The following is a 25,611-nucleotide window of genomic DNA, read 5'->3' as shown; positions in this document are numbered from 1 at the left end:
GCTTCTTCCATCAGGCCATCAGACTGCTGAACACGTCATAGACACCTCAGCTTCACTACTGGAACTTCAACATTATGCACTCCATACTGTACAGTAATGCCACTGTTTTGCACATATTCAACTCTGTATATTTTATATATTTTATTATTATTATTATTATTATTATTATTTATTTATTTTTTTTAACTATTTAATTTGTAAAAATGTGCATACACACACACACACACACACACACACACACACGTAGGAAAATATTTAGTATACACATCCAGAAATGCATACACTATTATATATTGTACATATATTTATTAGTTTCAGGTTGGCCATTCTTGTATTTTGCTCGTTTGTGTTGTTGTGTTTGCACATCTCTGTTGCTTGTGGGGCTCGCACACAAGAATTTCACTCGCATGTGCTGTGCCAGTGTGCCTGCACATGTGATGTGACAATAAAAGTGATTTGATTTGATTTGATTTGGGATACACTCCAGCCACACCTTCTTTACCTAACACAAAGAGAAAGATCACATGCGTCCTCATTACGAGAGGGATTTGTTGGTGTGTAGTAAAAGCGCAACACTGATGAATATTCTCATAACTAACATATAACTTAAGGCCCTTTACATTTGAATGCCTTTTGACATGGACCTCAAACTTACACAGACGGACACAAAACTAAAGAAACAAAAAAGCTTCAGTGTCAAACTAACTTTACTTTCATGGATCTGTAGCAATTTCACCTGATTTATCACTCAGAGTCAAAACACACAAATGACTCATTCATTTATTAACAGAAAAGTACAATCAAATTACCTACACCACAAATTAAGTTCACATGAATAAAATGAAATTATTTTCATGGGTTCACTCCAGCTAAGCTAATGAAACAAACAAAGATGTCAATATTGGCAAAATATAAATTTGTTGAAGTCAAATTATAATATTAAATAAGAAATTAATCTATGAAAGGCAATAAATAATGGTTCAACCATTCTGTTTACTTATTATTTTAATATATCTCTCTCGTTTTGTATTACTTTTTCTATACCTGTCTACATGGATTTATCATTTTCAAACACACAAAAACATGAATGAAACCACAGAACACATTAAAACCCTTTCAAATATATCATGAAGAAAGCTGAAAGCTACAAAAACAAAAAGTAGAGAAACATGTCAACACAGGCGAAAATACAAGTCAAAACTAAGACCACAACAGTAACTATGGTAACACCAGCACAAACTTTACCCACCACCTGCAGTTCTTACTAGAGTGACTGTGACTTTGTCTGTGCCTCCAAAGTGACAGTCAAGTTAAAGTGTCAGATACGAGGACATCCAGCATGTTTTGCAGCTGCACTCCATTGAAAACGATGATCCACATTTATATCAGGTAAGGTTTGGGACTGTTATGGTCTCATTGATAGCTGTTAATTGTTCAATCAGTTGTTTAATCTCTGCCTCTCTTCCACAGCATGTCTTTATCCTGTTTTCCTTCTCTCACCCCAACCGGTCGCAGCAGATGGCCCCGCCCCTCCCTGAGCCTGGTTCTGCCAGAGGTTTATTCCTGTTAAAAGGGAGTTTTTCCTTCCCACTGTCGCCAAAGTGCTTGCTAATAGGGGGTCATATGATTGTTGGGTTTTTTTCTTTTTTCTCTGAATTTGTTATTGTAGAGTCTACTTTACAATATAAAGCACCTTGATGTGACTTATTTTGGTGCTATATATGTAAAATTGAATTGAGATGAATTGAACTGAATTCATGGCTGTTACAGTTATTAAACAGTAGAAGTAGAAACAGGACATAAACCGTACAATGTTTTGTTCTCCCCCCTGACCTCCTCACTTTCTTCTCTATCATTTGTGTAAGTCAGCAGAGGTTGCTGTCAGATGAAACAGAACTATGGATCCTAATAAACTGCACACAGACAAAGCCTGTGCAGTGACGTCCACAGAAGGACAGTGTCTAAAGTGTTGAAAGAGACGCTGCAAATCAAAACAAGAGACTAGAGCCTATCAGGAAAACTAGTGAGTGGACCTCTGATTAAAGAATTTCTACCAAACTACAACTGCAGCTGAACAAATGAGCTGTTGGTGGAACTTTACACTCTGAAATATTGAAAGATTCAAAGGATGAGACAGCTCAGCACAGCATGTTATTAACTTCACACATGAAGTGGTTCAGTCCAGTCAGTCTTCAGTTTTGCAGTCACCGTCCACATCCTGCTTCTTTGACTGGTCGTCACGGTAACTCTGGACTTTCCTCCAACGAATCCTGAAGTCTGTCAGTCCTTCTGACAGCATGAGGCCTGACAGCTGGACAAAATGTGCAGATGATGAAAAACATGAAGCATAGTTTGAACTTGTGTCAAGTTTGTGTTGGTGACTGAACTGCTGACCTGCTGTGAAACCTGCTGCTGGATCTCTGTGCTGTGCATGTCTGCCTCTGACTGAAGCTTCATTTTCACCACTGTTTGCTTTGTCACTGCTAAAAATGAACCACATATAACAACACAAACATTAGTGTTTTACATGATGACAGGATCTTACAGTGTTTGCATTCTGGACCTCACCTCTGAAACAGAAAATATAGTGTCTGACACCACAGTTGGCATCATTCAATTGCCCCAACATTAAATCCATTGCTCCACAGTATTGAACTGAACCGGAGTTTTCAGGCTGACCAGACCTCCAGTTAGTGAATGTGGAGGTGGTGTTGTCAGACCAGAAGGCCCAGGGATCCCTGTAGAGGCCAATCCACACATACTGAGCCCCTGATCCATTCAAAGTGAGCGTGATGTTGGATTTCTCCTCTTTGCTTCTTATACTGGTCAGGTCTGTGTGGTATGTCCTGCAGTACGACTGAGCCGCTGACCAGGAGCGGCTCTCCATCACTAAGATGTAACTTGTATTTTTGGCTGTGAAATTAAAAAAAAAAGGATTAATTTTGAAACACACAGACTATGAATCTCATAAATTAGTAGGACAACTATGCCAACAAATCTTTTTCCTACCATTGTAACACAGGAAAGGGTAAGAAGCTCCACAGGGTCTATCATTCATCTGTGTTTGTCCCTGAAGAGCCACACAGTATTCCTTTGCATTTACACAGTCTGGTTGGCCGTTAGCCCAGATCAAAAACTCATGTGTGCTGCCAACATAAAAAAGTTTTCCCTCCATGGACCACTTCCAGCTGTAACGATCATCATAGAGCCCTATCCAAGCCCAAGCATTGATCCTTGGTGAAATTGAGAAAAGCAGTTGGTTGATGTTGCTGTTGTAGATGGTGACCAAGTCAGTGAAGTGTTCTCTGCAGTAACTCTGAGCTTCAGTCCAGGTCTTCAGCTGGTTCACAAAGTGGTATTCTCTGGAGTGGGGAGGAAGAGTGGAAAGTCCTCCTGAGAAAAATAAAAAGTTTTTATTGTGGAAACTGGGCTGTTAGACAAACCACTGAAAAAGACTGAAAAATTTAAACCCTTTAAATAGTTATACTGTTCTTTGAGTTTAAATGGAGAAAACTATAACACACAAAAGAAAGTCCTGCTGGTGAATGAGCAATATTTTTTAATTCTGTTTATTTTTCTTTTCTTTTTATTCAAACTGCAATAACTATGTGTAGCGCAATCATGTACAATTAATATTATTAATAGTATTAATAATGTTACAAAATTTTTATAACATAACCTAAATAGAATGAGTATAACAGAGTAACTTTTTCTGTTTAGCAAAACTCAATAGTTTTTTCTTTACTTTTGTAATCTTTTTAATTACACAAAAGTCAAATAACTGGATATTAAAATCTCAAAAAACATGTCAGACTGTCAGGGTCCTGGGCCTGAGCGACCAAGGATCCATGGGCAGTCATGGACTTGTGTTATTTTATGTATTTTTGGTGTTGCTGCCCCTCTTCTCCCTCTTTGCGCACGTGTGTGTGTGTATATGTGTTTCTGCGGGCACCTTCAGGCCTGGTGGGTGTGGCCCTGCTGGCGAACTGGCCACACCCGAAGCCACACACCTGCTGCTGATCAGGCCTCGTCGGGGGAGCTACCTAAGAGAGTCTTGGAGCTCCCACCGACGCGGGATCATTGCGTGAGACTTCCCGTCAGTTCTCCAGCTGGTCTGTTTGTGAGTGTGAACTTACCAAGTGTAATTAAGGGTGCTAACTACTGCCTCTATTTTCCCAGGAGGATTGCTGGATGAGAGGGCAGCAGGCACAGTCTACACGGGCACAAGGGAGCAGACACATGGAGCACAAACACTGGGAGAAGACACGGAGTGGAAGTCGGGGAAAGCACGGGGATTTATTGTTCTTATTTCCACACACTTTAAATAAACGCACTGTTTATACACAGAGCACTGCGCCTGGGTCCTCCTTCCCCACATCCCCACGGTCTGCCACGCCAAACCGTGACACAGACAAAATGTAAAAATCTTAACGTAGCTGATTACCCAGTTGCACAGATTGCTGCTTAATTTAAAACCTTAAGTAGATTTCATCAGTTCAACAGTATCGTCACGGTCCTGGGTCACTAAGCCAGTCTTTTGGATTTGTTGCATTATTATTATTATTATTATTCTGTGACTTCATGGTTTTTGATTACTTTTGTTTTGGTTTCTGTGTTAGCGCTCTAGTCCTTTTTTGCTTTGTTAATTCCTAGTTCCTAGATTTTGTTCTGGTGCCCCCATGTTTAGTGTCGGTTTAGTTCTGTCCTCGTGTTTGTGTTGTTCCCCAGTCAGTAATGTCTCATGTTGCTCCTGTCTCTGTACTCTGTTCAGTGTCTAGTGTGGGTCTCTGTCAGTCGTGTACTTCCTGTTTTATTTTGACAGTTCTGCTCTACGTTCAGCCTCTGTTCCCCATCTCCTCTGTGTAATTAGTACCAGCTGTGTTTCCCTTCTGTCTCCCATTTCCTGATTACTAAGTCATGTATTTTAGTCCTCTTTCATCCCCTGCTTGTTGCTGTGTCATCCCTTTTGCTGTGTGCTTCCCTGTGTGTCTCTCCATGAGTTTAGTTCATATTATCTCAGTATCATTTTTTTATTGTTTTTCTTTTGAGTCAGCAATAAAGCTGCTTTTGAGTACTTGTTTTCCTGTTTTTTCCTCGTTTTAAATCGGTATCGGTCCGATGCTGAACCAAATTACTGGATCGGATATCGGAGAGTAATAAAAAATGCAATCCTAAATAGGGATGCAACGAAACCAATTTTTTCAAACCGATACGATACCGATACTTGGATCTGAGTACTTGCCGATACAGAGTACATAAACCGATACTTCTACCACACACACACACACACACACACACACACACACACACACACACACACACACACACACACAAATACAATTAATTGGAAGACAGGTTTTATTATATTCCATGCCGATAAAAAATAAAATCTTAATAAAAATGACCACAAAAAAATTTCAAGTGAAAAATAAGCACTTCTGTTAAATTATTGCAGAGTCTCCACATTGTAATTTTACAAAATATCACTGAACTATTGGCACTGTCTCGAGCTTTCAGAATAATAAATAAACACTTCTGTTTGGAATAAAATAAATACAAATTAGGTTTGAGAATAAAATAAACTTTTAAATTATTGCAGAGTGTCCATATTGTAAACAAACAAACAAAATAACGAAAGTATTTGGCATTGACGAACGAACTCCTCATCAGTCCACTGTGCCGTTAAACTGAGGACTGACATCGCGCACACACTGCTTGTCTTCACCTGTTCAGAAAGTTTTGGCACCATTATCTCCCTGATATGTGGGCGGTTGGGAATTTCATATGGCATCTCGAGTATGCTGAGAAGATGGTGCAATCCTATGTTTTCCACGACCGGCATTGGCTGGTCATCCAGAGCGATAAAATGAGTCAGAGCCTCTGTTATTTAAGCTGCCCGTGGATTTTCTCTTGACATTTTTCATCGCTTTTCCAAAACCTGAGTTAAAGTTGGCTGTTCCAGTCCACACTGCTGACATTTTGTTTAGTCTAGCTACAGCAGCCTCCAGTTTCTCTTTTTTATCTGGAGTCGTCAGTCTCACTCCCCTAACCCTGTGCCTGTTTAGCGCGGGATGTCCCCCTAGTGGCCAATCTAAAAAACTACAACAGAAATGACAAGCCACCCTCTGATTAATGAAATAAGTTGGTATCGGTTAACTTATACGAGTATGAGTACACACACATTTTACAGTATCGGCCCAGATACCCGATACCAGTATCGGTGCTTCCCTAATCCTAAATACAAACTTAACAATGTGTTATATATGTAGTGTATAGTGTATGCTGTACAGTGCAGCGAGGAATGCTCAGACCTCTACATTGGAGAGACCAAACAGCCACTTCACAAGCGCATGGCACAACACAGAAGAGCCACCTCCACCGGACAAGACTCAGCAGTCCATCTGCATCTTTCGAGGATGCCAATGTTCACATTTTGGACAGAAAGAACAGATGGTTTGAAAGAGGAGTAAAAGAAGCCATTTATGTCCACTGTGAGCGACCATCTTTGAACAGAGGCGGTGGCTTACGACACCAACTGTCTGCCATCTATAATCCAGTTTTGAGATCCCTTCCCACATCATAGGGTGGGGCCAAGTTTCACAATGAGCTCACCTGAAACCCTGGTTGATTGTGACCCACACCCAGTTTCACACCTTGACTCATGTGATTAGGTAGATGATCATCAGGGGGTCCTTTTGTCCCTCTGTGGGGGGAAACTCCCACTAGGTTTATATCTGGGACTCTCCACCATTTGACCTTAGAACTGAAGAAGCTTCTCGGGTGACAGGTGAAACGTCTTCAAGCAACCTAAAGAAGTCCAGACGCTTTTCTTTACAAGCTCTTTAGACAGATTGTTGATTGAGCATTTTTATACACCGAGTGTTGTTCTTCCTTCAGCCCAAAGATCAAAGAATTGGGATATTTAACAGAACATTTCAAGTTTCTACACATCAATACAACCGTTATAGCCCATTTTTAAAAAATATGTATGCATTAAGTGCATAGTAACTACATAAATTGCAAAAAAAAAGAATAATAAACTACAAAAAAACTGAAAATAATTTTTGTTTTGTTTTTTACATATATTTCTACTTAGAGAAATTTAAGAGGTTTATCCCTCAAAACTGTAAATACCAAAAAGTTGCACAAAATAGTTTCCCACCACAGGAAATTTATTTTGAGTGCCTTCATAGACTTATTTTTGAAATACACCAATTTATGATATTGGTACCGGACATAAAAAAGTGGTATCATGCCATCTCTAGTTGTAACCAATGACAAGCCTCTTGTTTACAGTCACTCATGGATTAATACCATGAACTCTCAACTGGCAAGCATATATGAACTGAGTAGGACATAGTGTGTACCATTTCTACAGTTCTGTGACACAGAAATGGAAGGTCAGCATCATGGAAGAGGGGTGAGGATGCGGGGGGAACAAAACAGGGGAAGACGCCACATACATAGGCAGATTCCTAATGAAATTGGGGCAACACTTGTTGTCCATGTTGTCAATCGCGGCCTCAAAGTGGATGAGGCTTGTCGGAGGGCGCAACCAAATGTTGGAAGAACCACTGTGAATTCAATCATTCAAACATTTCATAGGCAGAACAGGTATGTATAGTATGGGACAGTAATCCAACATCTCATAATATCTCATGTTTAGTGTGCATTACTGTAGTTTTACTGTAATTTGCACCACAAAGGATTGAAAGACAGGCTCGCAGAGGTGGAAGACAGCCCCCTTTTACCCCGCAGTAAGAGGAAACTATTTGTGCAATGGTGATTCAACTTTGTTGAAAGAAATTCAAAGCGCTGTCATAGAGGATAACGGTGTATTTGGTAATATTGGATCTGTGTCAATTGCAATAATGGACAGAGTGCTCAAGAGAAAAGTAATGTGCATGAAACAATTGTACAAAGTGCCATTTGAACGGAAAAGTTAAAGAGTGAAGGAGATCGGTCACCAGTATGTACAGGTAAAACATGTCTCGTATACTCTAATGTTTAGCACTGTAAACTCTTTTACTTTGTGTAGTTTCATGTAGTAGACTAGCAATTCTGTTTCTATATTCACAGAACATGCAAAATGCATTATGTTACACTGGATAGGGAACCACTGCACACATTCATATATGTTGATGAGGCGGGTTTCAATCTGGCCAAAGGCAGAAGGCGTGGAAGAGATCGCTTTGGACAGACAGCAACCACTGATGTCCCAGGTTGGCACGGAGGGAATGTTACAATATGTGCAGCCAACTCAGACAATGGCATCCTCACCCATATTCCCTTTTTGTTCCATATAAACACAACATCTCCTGACTTTTCAGACACTCTTTACAGGGACATAGTCCCTGAGAATGAGAGGGGTGGAGGCCAACTCAACATGAATGTTGTTGTGTGGGATAATGTCCGTTTTCACCACTCACATCTGGTCATAAAGTGGTTTGCAGCACATGACACAATGCTGGTTTAACTTCTCCCTCCCTGCTCCCCATTCCTTAATCCAAAAGAGGAGATTTTCTCTGCCTGGAGGTGGAAGGCCCTGCTAGCAGCCATGGATGCAGCATGAGACGACATTACAGAGTCATGCAGAGGGTGGATTCGCCACTCCAGGAGATACTTTCCTCGTTGCATCACAAGGGATGATATCCGTTGTGATGTAGATGAAATTATGTGGCCAGACAGACAGGAATGTCTGGATGTGCCACAAAACCCTAGAACTGAGGAAGCTTCTTAGATGAGAGGTGAAGTGCCTTCAAGCAACTTAAAGAAGTCCAGACGATTTTCTTTCCAAGCTCCTTTAATAAGTTAAGTATCATTTCCTGTAACTGGAGCTATATCGGCACATGAACTGTGTAAAGATGAATGATGAATTAATAAGAACCCCTGTTTTGTTCACTGGTAAGTCATTTGAGGAACTTTTTCCACTATAGTTTTGAAGTGCAACATCACTCTCAACCCAACTGTATATATATAAAACCCTATTTATTGGATATTACTTTTTAAAACTGGTTTGTATATTTGTACATTTCTCTTTTCTTTGCTTTAACCATCTTGTGACTCTTATCTAACAATTGCATTTTTTTAAATCTTTACTGTGACCGAAAATTTCCTCACTAGCTTTTTATTAGAGAAATGCATTTAAAGCATTGAAAAGCTAAATAAAGAAAAGTCAGTTGAGTCTTTTTAAAGATTGCAGTTGATACATGCTTCATTTTAATGCTCCAGTAAATTCTTTTTTTTTTTTCATGAATTGTTTTTAAAATCATTATGCCATGTTTCAAAACAGAAGTAAAAACAACGACATCAAAAACTATTTGTTAAACTTTGTGCATAATGTTAATGCAAGAACCTGAGAGCAATTGATAAAAGACAAGGACATTTTACTTTTACTCGAGTTCCTTTGCTCAGAAAAGTCTTTTATGTTTGTGGTCAAATTGACCCCAGGAATCGAAACCTTTCAAAGATGACCTCCATATAATAGAAATAAATAAGTCAAACTTAATGATATTTTTAAGTAGCAGATTACTACTAAGTTGATCAGAAATAATACATTAAACTAAGTCAAATAAAAGAAAATGTTAGATGAACTTAATTTAATTTAGCAGCACTATTTTCTTTTAATTACACTTACAATTCCTAATTTATTTAATATCAATACCAATGTATGTACATTCATTATCTGCAGCCAGTCCTTTCCCTTTACAGTCATAGTCCCTATATTTAAAATCCTTACTCTTACACACCACACTGCCTTTACCTCTCTCTATTTACACATATTTCCCTGTCCTCCTCCTTTGTCTAAGCCCAGCAGTTTGTAATGGCGCTGCTATTAGCAAGTGTTAACTCAGGGCACATCCAGTATGGAAATTCAATTCTTATCCACATTTTATTTGGCAGTGATTTGACGTCAGGTGTCAATAATGATGCAACTCTCAGCATTTTATCTGGGCTTGGGACAAACTATAGGTTTACGCTGGCTTGTTGTTAATAACAGTAATAATAAGAATGAGGAGGAAAAGAAGTGAAGAGAAAAAATATTTATTCCCAAAGCTGTAGAATTGCCACGAATCAACAGCCAAAGTTTAAAAATCTATTTGGTTCAATAGATATCATTATAAACAACAACAAAACAACAAAATATTAACAAAGGAAGATAATTTTACATTAATGCAGGTGTTGTGGTAGGAGGAGATAAAGATTTTCTGACTGTTCTTGTGGTTGATGTGTTAATAAAAAAAAACTGTACATGTAATCTGATTACCCAAATGTCATCAGTCTGTCTCTGTGTGTTTATAGGCTACATTTCAAATGTTTAAGATATTAATATTACTGACCTGAGAGCAGCAGGATGAGCAGTAAACAGGTTTCTTCCATTCTTCTGTTTAATAGATACTCATCATGATTATTATTGTACTGTAATTATTATCAAGTGTTTATCATTTAAGGTTTCTCTTCTCCAGTCTAATAAGTATATAGTTTATATGCATATCCAAAATAATTCTATTCAATGATTTTTAAATATTTCAAAACTATCATGTCTTAAAAACGGTTTAAATCATCATTTCTAAGTTTTAGAATAATGGATATAATATAAACATATCCAAGAATATAACTTTAGGATTAATGATGCATATCTTACCTGACAGCTTATCTTCTCCTCTGTTGACTGAAGCTGACTTTTAAGAAGGTCTTTGTTTGTTCTTTTCATATATTTTACTGTCAAATGAGGAAAGCAGAAGGGAGTGACCTCTCTGTAGAAACACACTTTTATCTAAACTATTATTGTATGTTCTGAGCTCTGACCACTTTATTGATTATCCCCTTAGCTTCTCTAATTGGAGATCTTACGAAAACTTGTTAAACATGAAAATGTTTCAAACTGAATACTGTATATGTAAATGTTTGATATCTTCAAGTGGGCCTATCTGTGATTTTCAGAAAGGTAACACGTGGACATGCAGGTATGTTCTATAAAACCTTTGAGGCAACAAGTTTTCTGAGTCTATACAGTCATGAAACGTTTTTGCAGTGGCACCAAAGTGTTAAACTTTTATTTAACATGTTTCAAGGTGTGCCTCGATGCTCGATGCAGATCTATCATTAATAATTTTCCAGTAATTCAATTCAATTTTATTTATATAGCACCAAATTATAATACATCAGACATAATACATGTGAGGCCAAAAGACCACTAACTATACATCAATGCATTTAATCAGAATCAGAATACTTTATTGATCCCTGGGGGAAATTATTTTTTGTTACAGTGCTCCATTATAAACCAACATTAAGACAAGACAGACAATACACTAACTAAGAATAGTACAATATATACATACATACATACATACATACATACATACATACATACATACATACATAAGTCAACAACAAGAACCTAACCACATTCAAATGCCATTTAAGCAGTTTATTATTAAAATATGATCTATACCAGTGTTTCCAAACCACTGTGCCACAAGAAATTATCAGGTATGCCTGGAAAATTATCTGGTTCCACCTGATTAGTACTCAAAGTACGGGCTAGTAACGGGCAGAACAATTACAATCTCTACCACTAGAGGGGAGTACAACTACCAGCTGTAATTAAATTGGTTGCCAACTGCCGGAAAAACAGAAGAAGACGTAGAAGAAATTACATATTAGTCGTAATATGTGTGAAATAGCAATAAATAAATATTTAAAAAGAAAAAAGTAGTCAATCTCACCTGGGTCCTGGAGAAAATTTCGACCCAGATGAAGGCGCCATCATGAGTAGTGGAAAAAAGTGTTGTTAAAAATAACAGTGCATAATAATCAATGTTGATGTTGATCAAGTAGATGTCCCGGACTCTACTATTAATAATACAGCAGTCCCTCGTTTATCGCAGGAGTTACGCTTTAAAAATAACCCGGGGTAGGTGAAATCCATGAAGTAACCAACTTGATTTTTTTTTTACATTTATTATAGATGTTTTAAGACTGTAAAACCCCTCACTACATGCTTTATACACTTTTCTCAGACAGGCATGATGCTGACTTTTAAGAAGGTCTTTGTTTGTTCTTTTCATATATTTTACTGTCAAATGAGGAAAGCAGAAGGGAGTGACCTCGCTGTAGAAACACACTTTTATCTAAACTATTATTGTATGTTCTGAGCTCTGACCAGTTTATTGATTATCCCCTTAGCTTCTCTGATTGGAGATCTTAAGAAAAATTGTTGAGCAGGAAAATGTTTCAATTTAATGCTTCAAACTGAATACTGTATATGTAAATGTCTTCAAGTGTTCCTATTTGTAATTTACAAAAAGGTAGCAAGTGGACTTGCAGATATGTTCTACAGAACCTGTGAGGCAACAGGTTTTTTCTATACAGTCATGAAACGTTTTTGCAGTGGCATCAAAGTGTTAAACTTTTATTTAACACGTTTCAAAGACTTTTATTGACAATAAAACAACTACATGTAGCTGGAAGTGGTGTCACTCCCAAAACTAAATATTATGGTATTTTTGGCCATGTGACCATACCTGTGCTTTTTAAAAACCAGGAATTCTGTAAATGGTGTGCCTCGATGCTTAAAGAAACACACGCAAGGTTACGCTAAAATGATTCTGCTTCACCAACATGCAAACCATTAGGAAAATCAAGCTGTTAATAAGTTTAAAAAAAACAAAGCAAATTAACTCAGGCGTGGTTCTAGGAACAGGCGCAGTTGTTAGTAGGATTAAGTGGGGAAGGATTGTTGAGTCTGTGCTCGTCATTTGTCTCCATGCGTTAAGGACACTGTAGAGTTTGTCACTGAATCTCAGGGATGGGAACGCTTAAGCTTCTAAGATAAGATAAGATAAGATAAGCATTATTTGTCCTACATGTGGGAAATTTGTTTTGCCACAGCAGGAAGTGGGTGTCTGTAGCTCAGGTGGCAGAGCAGGTCAGCCACTAATCAGAAGGTCGGTGGTTCGATCCCAGGCTGGCTCCTGGCTGCATGCCAAATATCCTTGGGCAAGATACTAACCCCATGTTTGCCTACTGGTGGTGGTCAGAGGGCCCGGTGGCGCCAGTGTCCGGCAGCCTCGCCTCTGTCAGTGCGCCCCAGGGCAGCTGTGGCTACAATGTAGCTTGCCATCGCCAGTGTGTGAATGTGTGTGGGTGAATGCCTGAATGTAGTGTGAAGCTCTTTGGGGTCCTTAGGGACTAGAAAAGCGCTATACAAATGCAGGCCAATTTACAGTGCAAAGGTTATATAGCAAAAAATAGAATACAATAAGAATACAAAACTGTACAGAATAGAATAAAATAAAATACTATATACAGTAGAATAAAATATACAACAGGATAAAAATACAATACAAATTCTATATGTAACTGAGTAAAAATACAACTTTGTCAGAAAAAGAGTATTGCACTTAGTCTTATTGCACATGTGTGGATGTGTGTGCTTGATCAGTTAAAGTCTTTATTATGGAGTCTGACAGCAGTGGGGAGGAAAGACCTGTGAAATCTCTCCGTCCCACACCGTGGGTGCCGCAGCCACTGAAGGAGCTGCTCAGTGCTGTCACAGTCTCCTGCATGGGGTGGGAGATGTTGTCCATCAGGAATGACAGCTTAGCCGCCGTTCTCCTGTCACTCACCACCTCCACTGGGTCCAGAGGGCATCCTAGAACAGAGCTGACCCTTCGGATCAGCCTGTTCAGTCTCTTCCTGTCCCCGGTTGAGATGTTGGAAACCCCAGCAGACCACACCACAAAAGATAGCTGAGGCCACCACAGAGTCATAGAAGCTCTTCAGGAGTGGGCCCTCCACTCCAAAAGACCTGAGTCTCCACAGCAGGTAGAGACTCTGCCCTTTCCTGTAAAGGGTGTCTGAATTAGGAGTCCAGTCCAGTTTGTTGTTCAGATGAACACCAAGGTACCTGTAGCTGTCCACAGCCTCAGTATTCATACCTTGGATGTTCAGTGGTTGCAGTGGAGGTTGTTTGTGCCTGCGGAAGTCTACCACCAGCTCCTTGGTTTTACTGGTGTTAATCTGGAGGTAGTTCAGCTGGCACCAGTCCACAAAGCATTGGGTCAGCATCATCTGCTCCAATGCTAGGTTGGTAGGCAAACTGAAGTGGGTCCACTGATGAGCTCACCAGGCGCCGAAATTGAGCCAGAAACAACCACTCCAGGGTCTTCAGGGTCAGCTAAAAATAATTTTTGTATTCACTAAAATATAAATTTTAAGTCGTCCTAAACCTAAATCATGATCATCATTCAAACAACCAGCAAAATATTCCTGAGTTGTCTGCTCAGTACATTGGGCGTGGCTGTAGCTCAGGAAGTTGGTGGTTCAATCCCTGGCTGCTCTGTCTCTGATGGATCCTTCTGTGTCAATTTATGATAGAAGAAATGTTGTAGTTGTGAAATGATTGTATAGATGTGTGGAATGAGGCATGTTGAGTGCTGAGGGAGAGTAGAAAAGATGCTGCATATGAACAAGCCCATTATTTTGGAACTTTACAGTGTTGTTTATTAGAGATTTACATCATTAATTTATTACTGAGACTAAGTGGAAGTTAAAATACAAAAATACATAAAATAAATATGTTTATGTGTGAATGAACAGAAATCTGTTAAAAACCTAAAATATAAATTAAAAATAACCATGCAGTGACACCTGATACACAGTAATCGCATCAATGCCAGCAAAATGAAGGAGCTAGTGAGTGACTTCAGCAAGAGGCCACCCCCTATTACACCAGTGAACATCCAGGATTTGGCAATTGAAATGGTGGAGGAGTATAAATACCTGGGTTTTCTGCTCTCTTTTATGTTGGAGTGGTGGAATGGCAGAGAGGGACAGGGGGAAACTTAACAAACTTTTCAAGATGGCGCGGCCATGTCCAGACGCCTTCCTGACCGCTCTGCTCCGACTATCCACTTTTCTTGTTTTTTACTTTTTTTTTGCCCTGGTTGACATCCCAAAATCCTCTAATCTTATAGTATACGACAGCAGATCACTTGTAAACATCGGTGACAAGGTTGCACATCTAATCTTGGACAATTTTAAACCCGACCCATCCTGGCCGCCAGAGATTCTACGCGGCGCGGAGAACAACAAAGGACGGGGCGCTCATCCGAGGCGTAGAACAAAGAAGCGCCGGGGGAAACGCGCTGGCATTAGGAACAGACTGAGACAGCAGGCGCATTGCGCACCACTGCCCAGTATCCTACTGGCCAACATACAATCCATGGAGAACAAGCTCGATGACCTAAGAGCAAGAGTCACCTTCCAACGTGACATGAGGGACTGCAACATTCTGTGCTTCACGGAGACATGGCTGACCCCCACTGTGCCGGACTCCGTCGGATTCCACAGAGGAGGGGCCTGAAAACTGAAGGCTCTGCCTCCCATTCTACTTTTAAATACTCTAGGAACAACAAGTAGGCCTGCAGAGCGAGAGCGAAGTGCTCTAATAGGGTGATATGGTACTACAAGGTCATTAAGATAAGATGGGGCCTGATTATTTAAGACCTTGTATGTGAGGAGCAGGATTTTGAATTCAATTCTGGATTTAACAGGAAGCCAATGAAGGGAAGCCAAAACAGGAGAAATATGCTCTCTCTTTCTAGTCCCTGTCAGGACTCTTGCTGCAGCATTTTGAATTAGCTGAAGGCTTTTCAGTGAGTTTTTTGGACATCCTGATAATAATGAATTACAGTAGTCCAGCCTGGAAGTAATAAATGCATATATATATATATATATATATATATATATATATATATATATATATATATATATATATATATATATATATATATATATATATATATATAAAACACCCAGCACGCCCCTGCGGGCGGTTTATCCTTCAAGCTCGGGTCCTCTACCAGAGGCCTGGGAGCTTGAGGGTCCTGCGCAGTATCTTAGCTGTTCCCAGGACTGCGCTCTTCTGGACAGAGATCTCCGATGTTTTTCCCGGGATCTGCTGGAGCCACTCGCCTAGCTTGGGAGTCACCGCACCTAGTGCTCCGATTACCACGGGGACCACCGTTACCTTCACCCTCCACATCCTCTCGAGCTCTTCTCTGAGCCCTTGGTATTTCTCCAGCTTCTCGTGTTCCTTCTTCCTGATATTGCTGTCATTCGGAACCGCTACATCGATCACTACGGCCGTCTTCTTCTGTTTGTCTACCACCACTATGTCCGGTTGGTTAGCCACCACCATTTTGTCCGTCTGTATCTGGAAGTCCCACAGGATCTTAGCTCGGTCATTCTCCACCACCCTTGGGGGCATCTCCCATTTTGACCTCGGGACTTCTAGGTTATACTCGGCACAGATGTTCCTGTACACTATGCCGGCCACTTGGTTATGGCGTTCCATGTATGCCTTGCCTGCTAGCATCTTGCACCCTGCTGTTATGTGCTGGATAGTCTCTGGGGCATCTTTACACAGCCTGCACCTGGGGTCTTGCCTGGTGTGATAGACCCCAGCCTCTATGGATCTTGTACTCAGAGCTTGTTCTTGTGCTGCCATGATTAGTGCCTCTGTGCTGTCTTTCAGTCCAGCTTTGTCCAGCCACTGGTAGGATTTCTGGATATCAGCCACCTCCTCTATCTGCCGGTGGTACATACCGTGCAGGGGCCTGTCCTTCCATGATGGTTCCTCGTCTCCCTCCTCTTTCTTGGGTTTCTGCTGCCTGAGGTATTCACTGAGCACTCGGTCAGTTGGGGCCATCTTCCCAATGTATTCTTGGATGTTCCTTGTCTCATCCTGGACTGTGGTGCTGACACTCACCAGTCCCCGGCCCCCTTCCTTCCGCTTAGCGTACAGCCTCAGGGTGCTGGACTTGGGGTGAAACCCTCCATGCATGGTCAGGAGCTTTCTTGTCTTTATGTCAGTGGCTTCTATCTCCTCCTTTGGCCAGCTTATTACCCCAGCAGGGTACCTGATCACGGGCAGGGCGTATGTGTTGATGGCCCGGATCTTGTTCTTACCATTCAGCTGACTCCTCAGGACTTGCCTGACCCTCTGCAGGTACTTGGTGGTTGCAGCCTTTCTAGCGGCCTCTTCATGGTTCCCATTTGCCTGCGGGATCCCCAGGTACTTGTAACTGTCCTCTATGTCTGCAATGTTGCCTTCTGGTAGTTCAATCCCCTCAGTTCTGACTACCTTCCCTCTCTTTGTTACCATCCGACTACACTTCTCCAGTCCGAACGACATTCCAATGTCATTGCTGTATAGCCTGGTAGTGTGGATCAGTGAATCGATGTCTCGTTCACTCTTGGCATACAGCTTGATGTCATCCATGTACAGGAGGTGGCTGACAACTGCTCCGTTCCGTAGTCGGTATCCGTAGCCAGTCTTGTTAATGATCTCACTGAGGGGGTTCAGGCCTATGCAGAACAGCAGTGGGGACAGAGCATCTCCTTGGTAGATCCCGCACTTGATGGTAACTTGTGCTATGGGCTTGGAGTTGGCCTCTAGTGTTGTACGCCACATCCCCATTGAGTTCCTGATGAAGGCTCTTAGGGTCCCATTGATCTTGTACAATTCTGGGCATTCCAGTATCCAGCTGTGGGGCATTGAGTCATAGGCCTTCTTGTAATCAATCCAGGCAGTGCACAGGTTGGTCAGTCTGGTCTTGCAGTCTCGGCTGATTGTTCTGTCTACCAGTAGCTGGTGTTTTGCACCTCTGGTATTCTTGCCAATTCCTTTCTGTGTCCCGCTCATGTATTGACCCATGTGCCTGTTCATCTTAGCCGATATGATGCCTGACAGGAGCTTCCATGTAGTACTGAGGCAGGTTATTGGTCGGTAGTTGGAGGGGACCGGTCCCTTCTTGGGGTCCTTGGGGATCAGGACCGTCCGGCCTTCAGTTAGCCATTCCGGGTGTCTTTCGTTAACTAGCAGCTGGTTCATTTGTGCTGCCAGACGCTCGTGGAGTGCAGTCAGCTTCTTCAGCCAGTAGGCGTGAACCATGTCGGGCCCTGGTGCTGTCCAACTCTTCATACTGGAGACCCTTTCTTGGATATCTGCCACTGTGATGGTTACTGGACCCTGTTCAGGGAGGTCGCTGTGGTCTGCCCTCAGATCCTCTAGCCACTGAGCATTGCCGTTATGGGTTGCATCCTTCTCCCATATGCTCTTCCAGTATTGCTCCGTCTCCAGCCTTGGTGGTGCTGTTCTCTTATTGTTCCCTTGCCACTGAGAGTACACCTTTGCTGGTTCTGTGGAGAACAGCTGGTTTATTCTCCTGCCTTCTATCTCTCTGGTGTACCTCCTCAAGCGGCTGGCCAAGGCTGTGAGTCTTTGCTTGGCAGTTTCCAAGGCCTCAGGTATGGACAACTTGCTGTATTTCTTAGGCACCTTCTTTGTCGCACCTTTCTGCAACTCCGTTAGTTGGCTAACCTCCCTCCGTGCTACTTTGATCTTGCCCTCTAGCCTCCTTCTCCATGGAGGGTACTGCCCCTTGTGGCTGTTCAACTTGTGGCCAAGCATCTCACTGATCACTGCTGCCGTATTGTAGATCAGCTTGTTAGTGTCGGTAATCGTGGTTGTAGGTATTGCCCGTAGTGCTGCATTAACATCATCTAGCAGACCTTCTGAGGGTACTTCACGTAATCTTGGTAACCGGCTACGGGGGATCCAGGTTTCAAGCTTGGCCATGATCCTATTTTTCAGGTAAAGAGTGCAGCAAAATGCATGTTTTAGTGTGAGTTGGTTCATCTGATCTGGTTGTGTAAAAGTCACTGCATGACACTGAGTGTTACTTTTGTGTTACTGACACTCATCTCTGACTCAGAGAAACGATTTCTCCCCTGTGATGTTCACACAGTGGTGAGTTACACGTGTGTGGAATTTTTCACTGTTCTATAGAAAATTTTTTCTCTTATTTTCTTTTTTCTGTTATTTACTAAATAATCTCTCAAAGAAATAATGAATTCTCCACACGTGTTTGAAGGTTAGATGCAAATATCATGTGATCTAAAAGCCAAATATCTGCTGATGGAGTAAAAAAAGGCCAGATGTTCAGCAGCTGTATTGCTGCATGACATCAGCCCACAGCAGCAGAGACTGTGGAGTCAACATGTGAGAAACAAAGCAACACGCTGAACATCTGAACCACAGCAGGAAGTGCGACTCTTTGTAGACCTGTGGACAGGAAACACACAGCAGGTACTGATCAGTAACAGGGTCCAAAGACAAACATGTGTTTATCAGCATCTGTATATATGAGCACACAGGGAGCTCAGCTGGACACACACTTCAGTCCTCCATCAAACACAACACACCTGCACACTGTTTCCACCAGCTGCAGCACAGTCCAGTCTTTACAGTCAGGGAGGGCTTTTAATTTGAAAGGCACCACACAGGAAGTTTCAGAGGAACAGAAGAAGAACCAAAGGATGGTCTGTGATGTTAAGGTTAGGGTGATCAGCATCAGCTGAAAATATGAAACATATCAAACATGTGAGGAAGAAGCAGCAGCAGCTCACACGTTTACCACAACCACACACAGTCCTCTGAGAGCAGCGTGGCCTCCATCTTTGAAACACACAAACTCAAACGCACAAACTCACTGTTTGATTATTGATTGATTGATTGTCAGAGATAAGTAATTAAAGTTTATTTATTAAGCTCTTTTCACAGCGGTCACAAAGCGCTTCACACAAAAGGCACAAATAAACATGAACATTAGGTGAAAATAAAGATTCAGTAAGACAGTAAAATAAACAGGTGGTTTTAAAATAAATAAATACTAATTCAATAAAATGTTTGTCATTAGAAAGCCTGTAAAACAGAAACATTTGAACAGCTTTTCAAAGAATCCACAGAGTCGACTAAACGTAGTTGTGGAGGCAGACTGATCCACAGCCTTGGTGCCACAGACTGAAAGGCTCTGTCACACTTAGTCTTTAGTCGTGTACAGGGAACAACTAACACATCATGAGTCTGAACGGAGACAACGAGCAGCAGTTTATTTTGTAAGAAGCTGAGAAAAATAATCTAGGACGTGATCATTTAGTGTTCTGTGTGTTAAAACAAGAATTTTGAAACAAATCCTGAAATTTATTGGGAACCAATATAAAGAAAATTAAATAGCAGTAATAGCAGTAATGTGAGCTTGCTTGGAGGCGAGAACGAGGTGATTTGTCCAGGCTGGCAAACAGGACATTACAATAATCTAAACACGATGACACAAATGTATGAACAGTGTTTTCCAGTTCAGCCGAGGAGACCATATGTCCCAGTTTAGAAATGTTCCTTAAATGAAAGAAACAGGAGCGAGACAGATTTTATATGTGAGTTGAAGCCCAGAGAAGAATCGAATATTCCACCAAGATTTTGAATGTTGGATTTAACAGTTGAACAAACAGAAGCAAGAACCAATTTAATATTTGTAGTTCAGGAGGAGCTATGATCAAGGTCTCAGTCTTGTTGGTGTTTGAGACAAAGTGTTTGCTACAGAGTCAATCAGTCCCCTGATTTAAGCAGTGCACTAGGGTGGATAGACTATTGAGCTGATGAGGCTGAATGTCGTTGGCATAGAAATGATAAGAAATGTTATCAAAAGACTGAATAATGCCATCGAAAGGAAGCATGAAAAAAGAAAATAACAATGGACCCAAACTAAACCCTCTTGACCCCTGCAGGTCAGAGAGGCAATGTTAGAGGTGAACTTGTTTCTATTAACAGAGTCCTATGAAATTAGTAAAAGCCATTAAAACACGGAGCCAGATACACCAGCCAAAACCTGAAGTCTATTAAGTAGGATTTTATGGTCAATATTACAGGAAATGATTACAGAAAAAAATCCCTGCATTAGAAACCATGAAAAGATCATTACAGACCTTCAAGAGAGCAGTCTCAATGGATGCTGCTTTTAAAGCCAGAGTGAAACGGGTCACAAATCTGTCATTTGCACAGTAAAGAGCTGAACTCATTTTCTAACATTGTTTCTAATAATTTTCTCACAAATGGCAATTTTGAAACAGGCTGATAATCACCAGCAGAGCTGGCATCAAGACTCCAGTGTTTCAACAGAGGAGTGAACTCAGCATGTTTGAAACAGGATGGAGCACAACCTGCCTCAGTGAAATGTTAATGACAGACAGCCAGTGGCGGTCCTAGGCTGTTTGGTGCCCTGGGCGAACACTAATGAATATCGTGCTGAACACAGTCCAAAAGGTTCAATAAGCTACATTCAGTAAAATCATAATTCACGTCGGCAGTAATGACACCCGGTTACGCCAATCGGAGGTCACTAAAATCAATATTGAATCGGTGTGCAACTTTGCCAAAACAATGTCGGACTCTGTAGTTTTCTCTGGTCCCCTCCCCAATCAGACCAGGAGTGACATGTTTAGCCGCATGTTCTCCTTAAATTGCTGGCTGTCTGAGTGGTGTCCCAGAAACGATGTGGGCTTCATAGATAATTGGCAAACCTTCTGGAGGAAACCTGGTCTTGTTAGGAGAGACGGCATCCATCCCACTTTGGATGGAGCAGCTCTCATTTCTAGAAATATGGACAAATTTATTAAACCCCCCAAAATATGACTATCCAGAGTTGGGACCAGGAAGCAGAGTTGCAGTCTTACACACCTCTCTGCAGCTTCTCTCCTCCTGCTACCCCCCCAAAAACCCATCTCCATAGAGACTGTGTCAGCTTCCAAACAGACAAAAAACAAACTAAAAACCAGCAACAAACAACTTAAACATAAACAATCACAAAGAAAGAACAATACAGTATCCACATCTGAACCAAAGAGTAAAACAGTGAAATGTGGATTATTAAATATTAGGTCTCTCTCCTCCATGTCTCTGTTAGTACATGACTTAATAATTGATCAACAAATTGATTTACTCTGCCTTACAGAAACCTGGTTGCAGCAGGATGATTATGTTAGCTTAAATGAATCAACACCCCCGAGTCATTCTAACTACCAGAAATCTCGAAGCACAGGCCGAGGGGGCGGTGTGGCAGCAATTTTTCACACCAGCCTATTAATTAATGAAAGACCAAGACAGACTTTTAATTCATTTGAAAGCCTGATGCTTAACATTGTCCACCCCAGCTGTGAAACTCAGAAACCAGTCTTACTTGTTATCATCTATCGTCCACCTGGGCCTTACACAGAGTTTCTGTCTGATTTCTCAGACTTTATATCTGATTTAGTTCTGAGCTCAGATAAAATAATTATTGTGGGTGATTTTAACATCCATGTAGATGCTAAGAATGACAGCCTCAACATGGCATTTAATCTGTTATTAGACTCAATTGGTTTCTCTCAAAATGTAAAAGAACCCACCCACCACTTTAATCACACTCTAGATCTTGTTTTAACATATGGCATCGAACCTGAACATTTAACAGTGTTTCCTAAAAACCCTCTCCTGTCTGATCATTTCCTGATAACATTTACTTTTACAATAATTGATTACACAGCGGTGGAGAGTAGACTTTATCAAAGTAGATGTCTTTCTGAAAGCACTGTAACTAAGTTTAAGAATATAATCCACCCACTGTTATCATCTCCAATGCCCTGTACCAACACAGAGCAGAGCAGCTATCTGAACGCTACCCCAACAGAGGTCGATTATCTTGTTAATAATTTCACCTCCTCACTACGTATGACTCTGGATACTGTAGCTCCTGTGAAAACTAAGGCCTCAAATCAGAAGTACCTGACTCCGTGGTATAATTCTCAAACACGTACCCTAAAGCAGATGACTTGTAAGAGGAAATGGCGTGTCACAAATTTAGAGGATCATCATTTCACCTGGAGAAATAGTTTGCTGCTTTATAAGAAAGCCCTCCGCAAAGCCAGAACATCTTACTATTCGTCACTGATTGAAGAAAATAAGAACAACCCCAGGTTTCTCTTCAGCACTGTAGCCAGGCTGACAAAAAGTCAGAGCTCTTTTGAGCCAACCATCCCTTTAACGTTGACTAGTAATGACTTCATGAACTTCTTCACAAATAAAATTTTTATCATTAGAGAAAAAATTACCAATAATCATCCCACAGATGTAATATTATCTACAGTTACTCTTAGTACCATTGATGATAAGTTAGACTCTTTTTCTCCAATTGATCTTTCTGAGTTAACTTCAATAATTACTTCCTCCAAACCATCAACGTGTCTTTTAGACCCCATTCCTACAAAACTGCTCAAAGAAGTCCTGCCATTAATTAATTCTTCGATCTTAAATATGATCAACCTATCTCTAATAATCGGCTATGTACCACAGGCCTTCAAGCTGGCTGTAGTTAAACCTTTACTCAAAAAGCATCTCTAGACCCAGCAGTCTTAGCTAATTATAGGCCAATCTCCAACCTTCCTTTCATATCAAACATCCTTGAAAGAGTAGTTGTCAAACAGCTAACAGATCATCTGCAGAGGAATGGTTTATTTGAAGAGTTTCAGTCAGGTTTCAGAGCTCAGCACAGCACAGAAACAGCTTTAACCTTCTTGCCTTCTTGGGACCTTTTTGTGCCACTGCTATGTGTGAAATGGCTGCCATTTCCACTGTGTTCAGTGGAATATAACCAAACTTGCCACAGGATAGTTTTTACCTGTCAATGTTAATATTCCAGTGTGAATTCCTTAAATCAGCCTAAAATGGCTGAGCAGCAGAAATCCCCACACCCATCACCCTGGGGACCATTTTCGGCCCATTGACTTCCATTATAAATGCTATTTTTCAACCCCAAATTATCATTATATGATTTTATTTTTTCTTCTTTTCTTGGATGTCAATGAAGACTCAGGGCCTTGAAGTTTGAATTTTTAAATTGCAAAAAAAATGCAAAAAAATAATGGCAGGTCAAAATGTATGTTGGTGCCAATCTTTGGTCCATCTAAAGGCCTACTTATAATGACAATCACATATTACTTCAACTGGTTTTTTGTGGAAGTATTCAGTTTCGTTTTTTGTTTTTTGGGGCTAATAACACAGGGCGCTCATGTAATAACACTGGGATTTGAAGGGTTGAAACAACGAAAATATAATTATAACTTTACATGAATATTTCAGGGAGAAGTAGTTTTACAAGGTTGGCTAATTTAAAGTGGAATAAAATATGGATATATGGTCTTTTTATAGCGTTTTTGGGCGTGGCTGAGAATGGTCCCTATGGTGATGGGTGTGGGTTTTTTAAAGGATGGCAGGAGGGTTAGTGAAGGTTACAAATGATCTTTTTATGGCCTCTGACAGTGGACTCATCTCTGTGATTGTCCTGCTAGACCTTAGCGCAGCATTCGATACTGTTGACCATAATATTCTATTAGAGCGATTAGAACATGCTGTAGGTATTACAGGTACTGCGCTGCAGTGGTTTGTATCATATCTATCTAATAGACTCCAATTTGTACATGTAAATGGAGAGTCCTCTTCACACACTGAGGTTAATTATGGAGTTCCACAGGGTTCAGTGCTAGGACCAATTCTGTTTACATTATACATGCTTCCCTTAGGCAGTATCATTAGAAGACGTAGCATAGATTTTCACTGCTATGCAGATGACACCCAGCTCTATCTGTCCATGAAGCCAGATAACACACACCAATTAGTTAAACTGCAGGAATGTCTTAAAGACATAAAGACCTGGATGGCCGCTAACTTTCTGCTTCTTAATTCAGATAAAACTGAGGTTATTGTACTCGGCGCTGAAAATCTTAGAAATATGGTATCTAACCAGATTCTTACTCTGGATGGCATTACCTTGGCCTCCAGTAACGCTGTGAGGAACCTTGGAGTCATTTTTGACCAGCACATGTCCTTCAACGCACATATTAAACAAATATGTAAGACTGCTAGAAATATCCTGTCTCAGAGTGATGCTGGAAAACTAGTTCATGCATTTATTACTTCCAGGCTGGACGACTGCAATACATTATTATCATGATGTCCAAAAAACTTGCTGAAAAGCCTTCAGTTAATCCAAAATGCTGCAGCAAGAGTCCTGACAGGGACTAGAAAGAGAGTGCAGATTTCTCCTGTTTTGGCTTCCCTTCATTGGTTTCCTGTTAAATCCAGATTCTGAAAAGGCAGAAATGGCAATCAAGTTGTTTGAAGCAGTTGAGAAAGCAGTTCAGGAGATGGCTAAAGATGGGCCATCAGTTCCATCCACTGAGGATACATCAGGCAGTGAACCTTTCCCAAGGAGACCTGACATACAGGGACGTCAGCTGCCAGTGCACAGCAAAACAAATTCTGACCTGTGAGTGCTTTAATGCAAAGCATTTCACATTCGATCAACAGACAGCACCCACAGCCACAGAAATTGTGGCAACAAGGTCACACAAGTTTGTTTTCACAGAAAACTCCACACACGTGCACACTAACATCCAAACACACTCAGGACGTGTTCAGTACTGTTACCCAATATTCATTCCTTGTTACTTTCTGCAAATATGTTTGGTTGATCTTTCATCCAGTTGATTAATAAATTACATGATAATAAATTTGATAAGCTTGAGGTTTGTGTCTACTTGAATTGATAAATGTGCCTTTGGATCGATATGATTTCTGCTTATATGTCAAGGTTAGTGCTGTGGCAAGTAGAGCAAGGCGATATGACCAAAAATATTTATCACAATATACATTTGAAAATTTGCGAT

At 40.8% G+C, this 25,611-nt stretch overlaps 1 protein-coding gene across 1 annotated transcript in view; it reads right to left on the bottom strand.

The window, feature by feature from the left end:
- Positions 1-740: 740 nt before the first annotated feature.
- The window catches only part of LOC146578368 (putative C-type lectin domain family 20 member A), a 26,654-nt gene continuing 1,783 nt past the window's right edge, over positions 741-25,611 (bottom strand). The window contains exons 2-5 of the mRNA XM_085267807.1: positions 3,010-3,430; positions 2,569-2,913; positions 2,395-2,483; positions 741-2,311 (exon numbers count right to left, since the gene is read on the bottom strand). Coding sequence (XP_085123933.1) covers positions 2,186-2,311; positions 2,395-2,483; positions 2,569-2,913; positions 3,010-3,430 — 981 coding nt within the window. The 3' untranslated portion in view covers positions 741-2,185. The remainder of the gene's footprint in view (positions 2,312-2,394; positions 2,484-2,568; positions 2,914-3,009; positions 3,431-25,611) is intronic.

Source organism: Mchenga conophoros, linkage group LG3 (assembly GCF_057382185.1).
Source record: "Mchenga conophoros isolate Kocher_MC1m ecotype Shallow Benthic linkage group LG3, M_conophoros_male_GT1.1, whole genome shotgun sequence".
Classification (NCBI taxonomy): domain Eukaryota; kingdom Metazoa; phylum Chordata; class Actinopteri; order Cichliformes; family Cichlidae; genus Mchenga; species Mchenga conophoros.
Note: the sequence above shows the minus strand (reverse complement) of the source record. Positions and strands in the feature narration are given on the sequence as shown.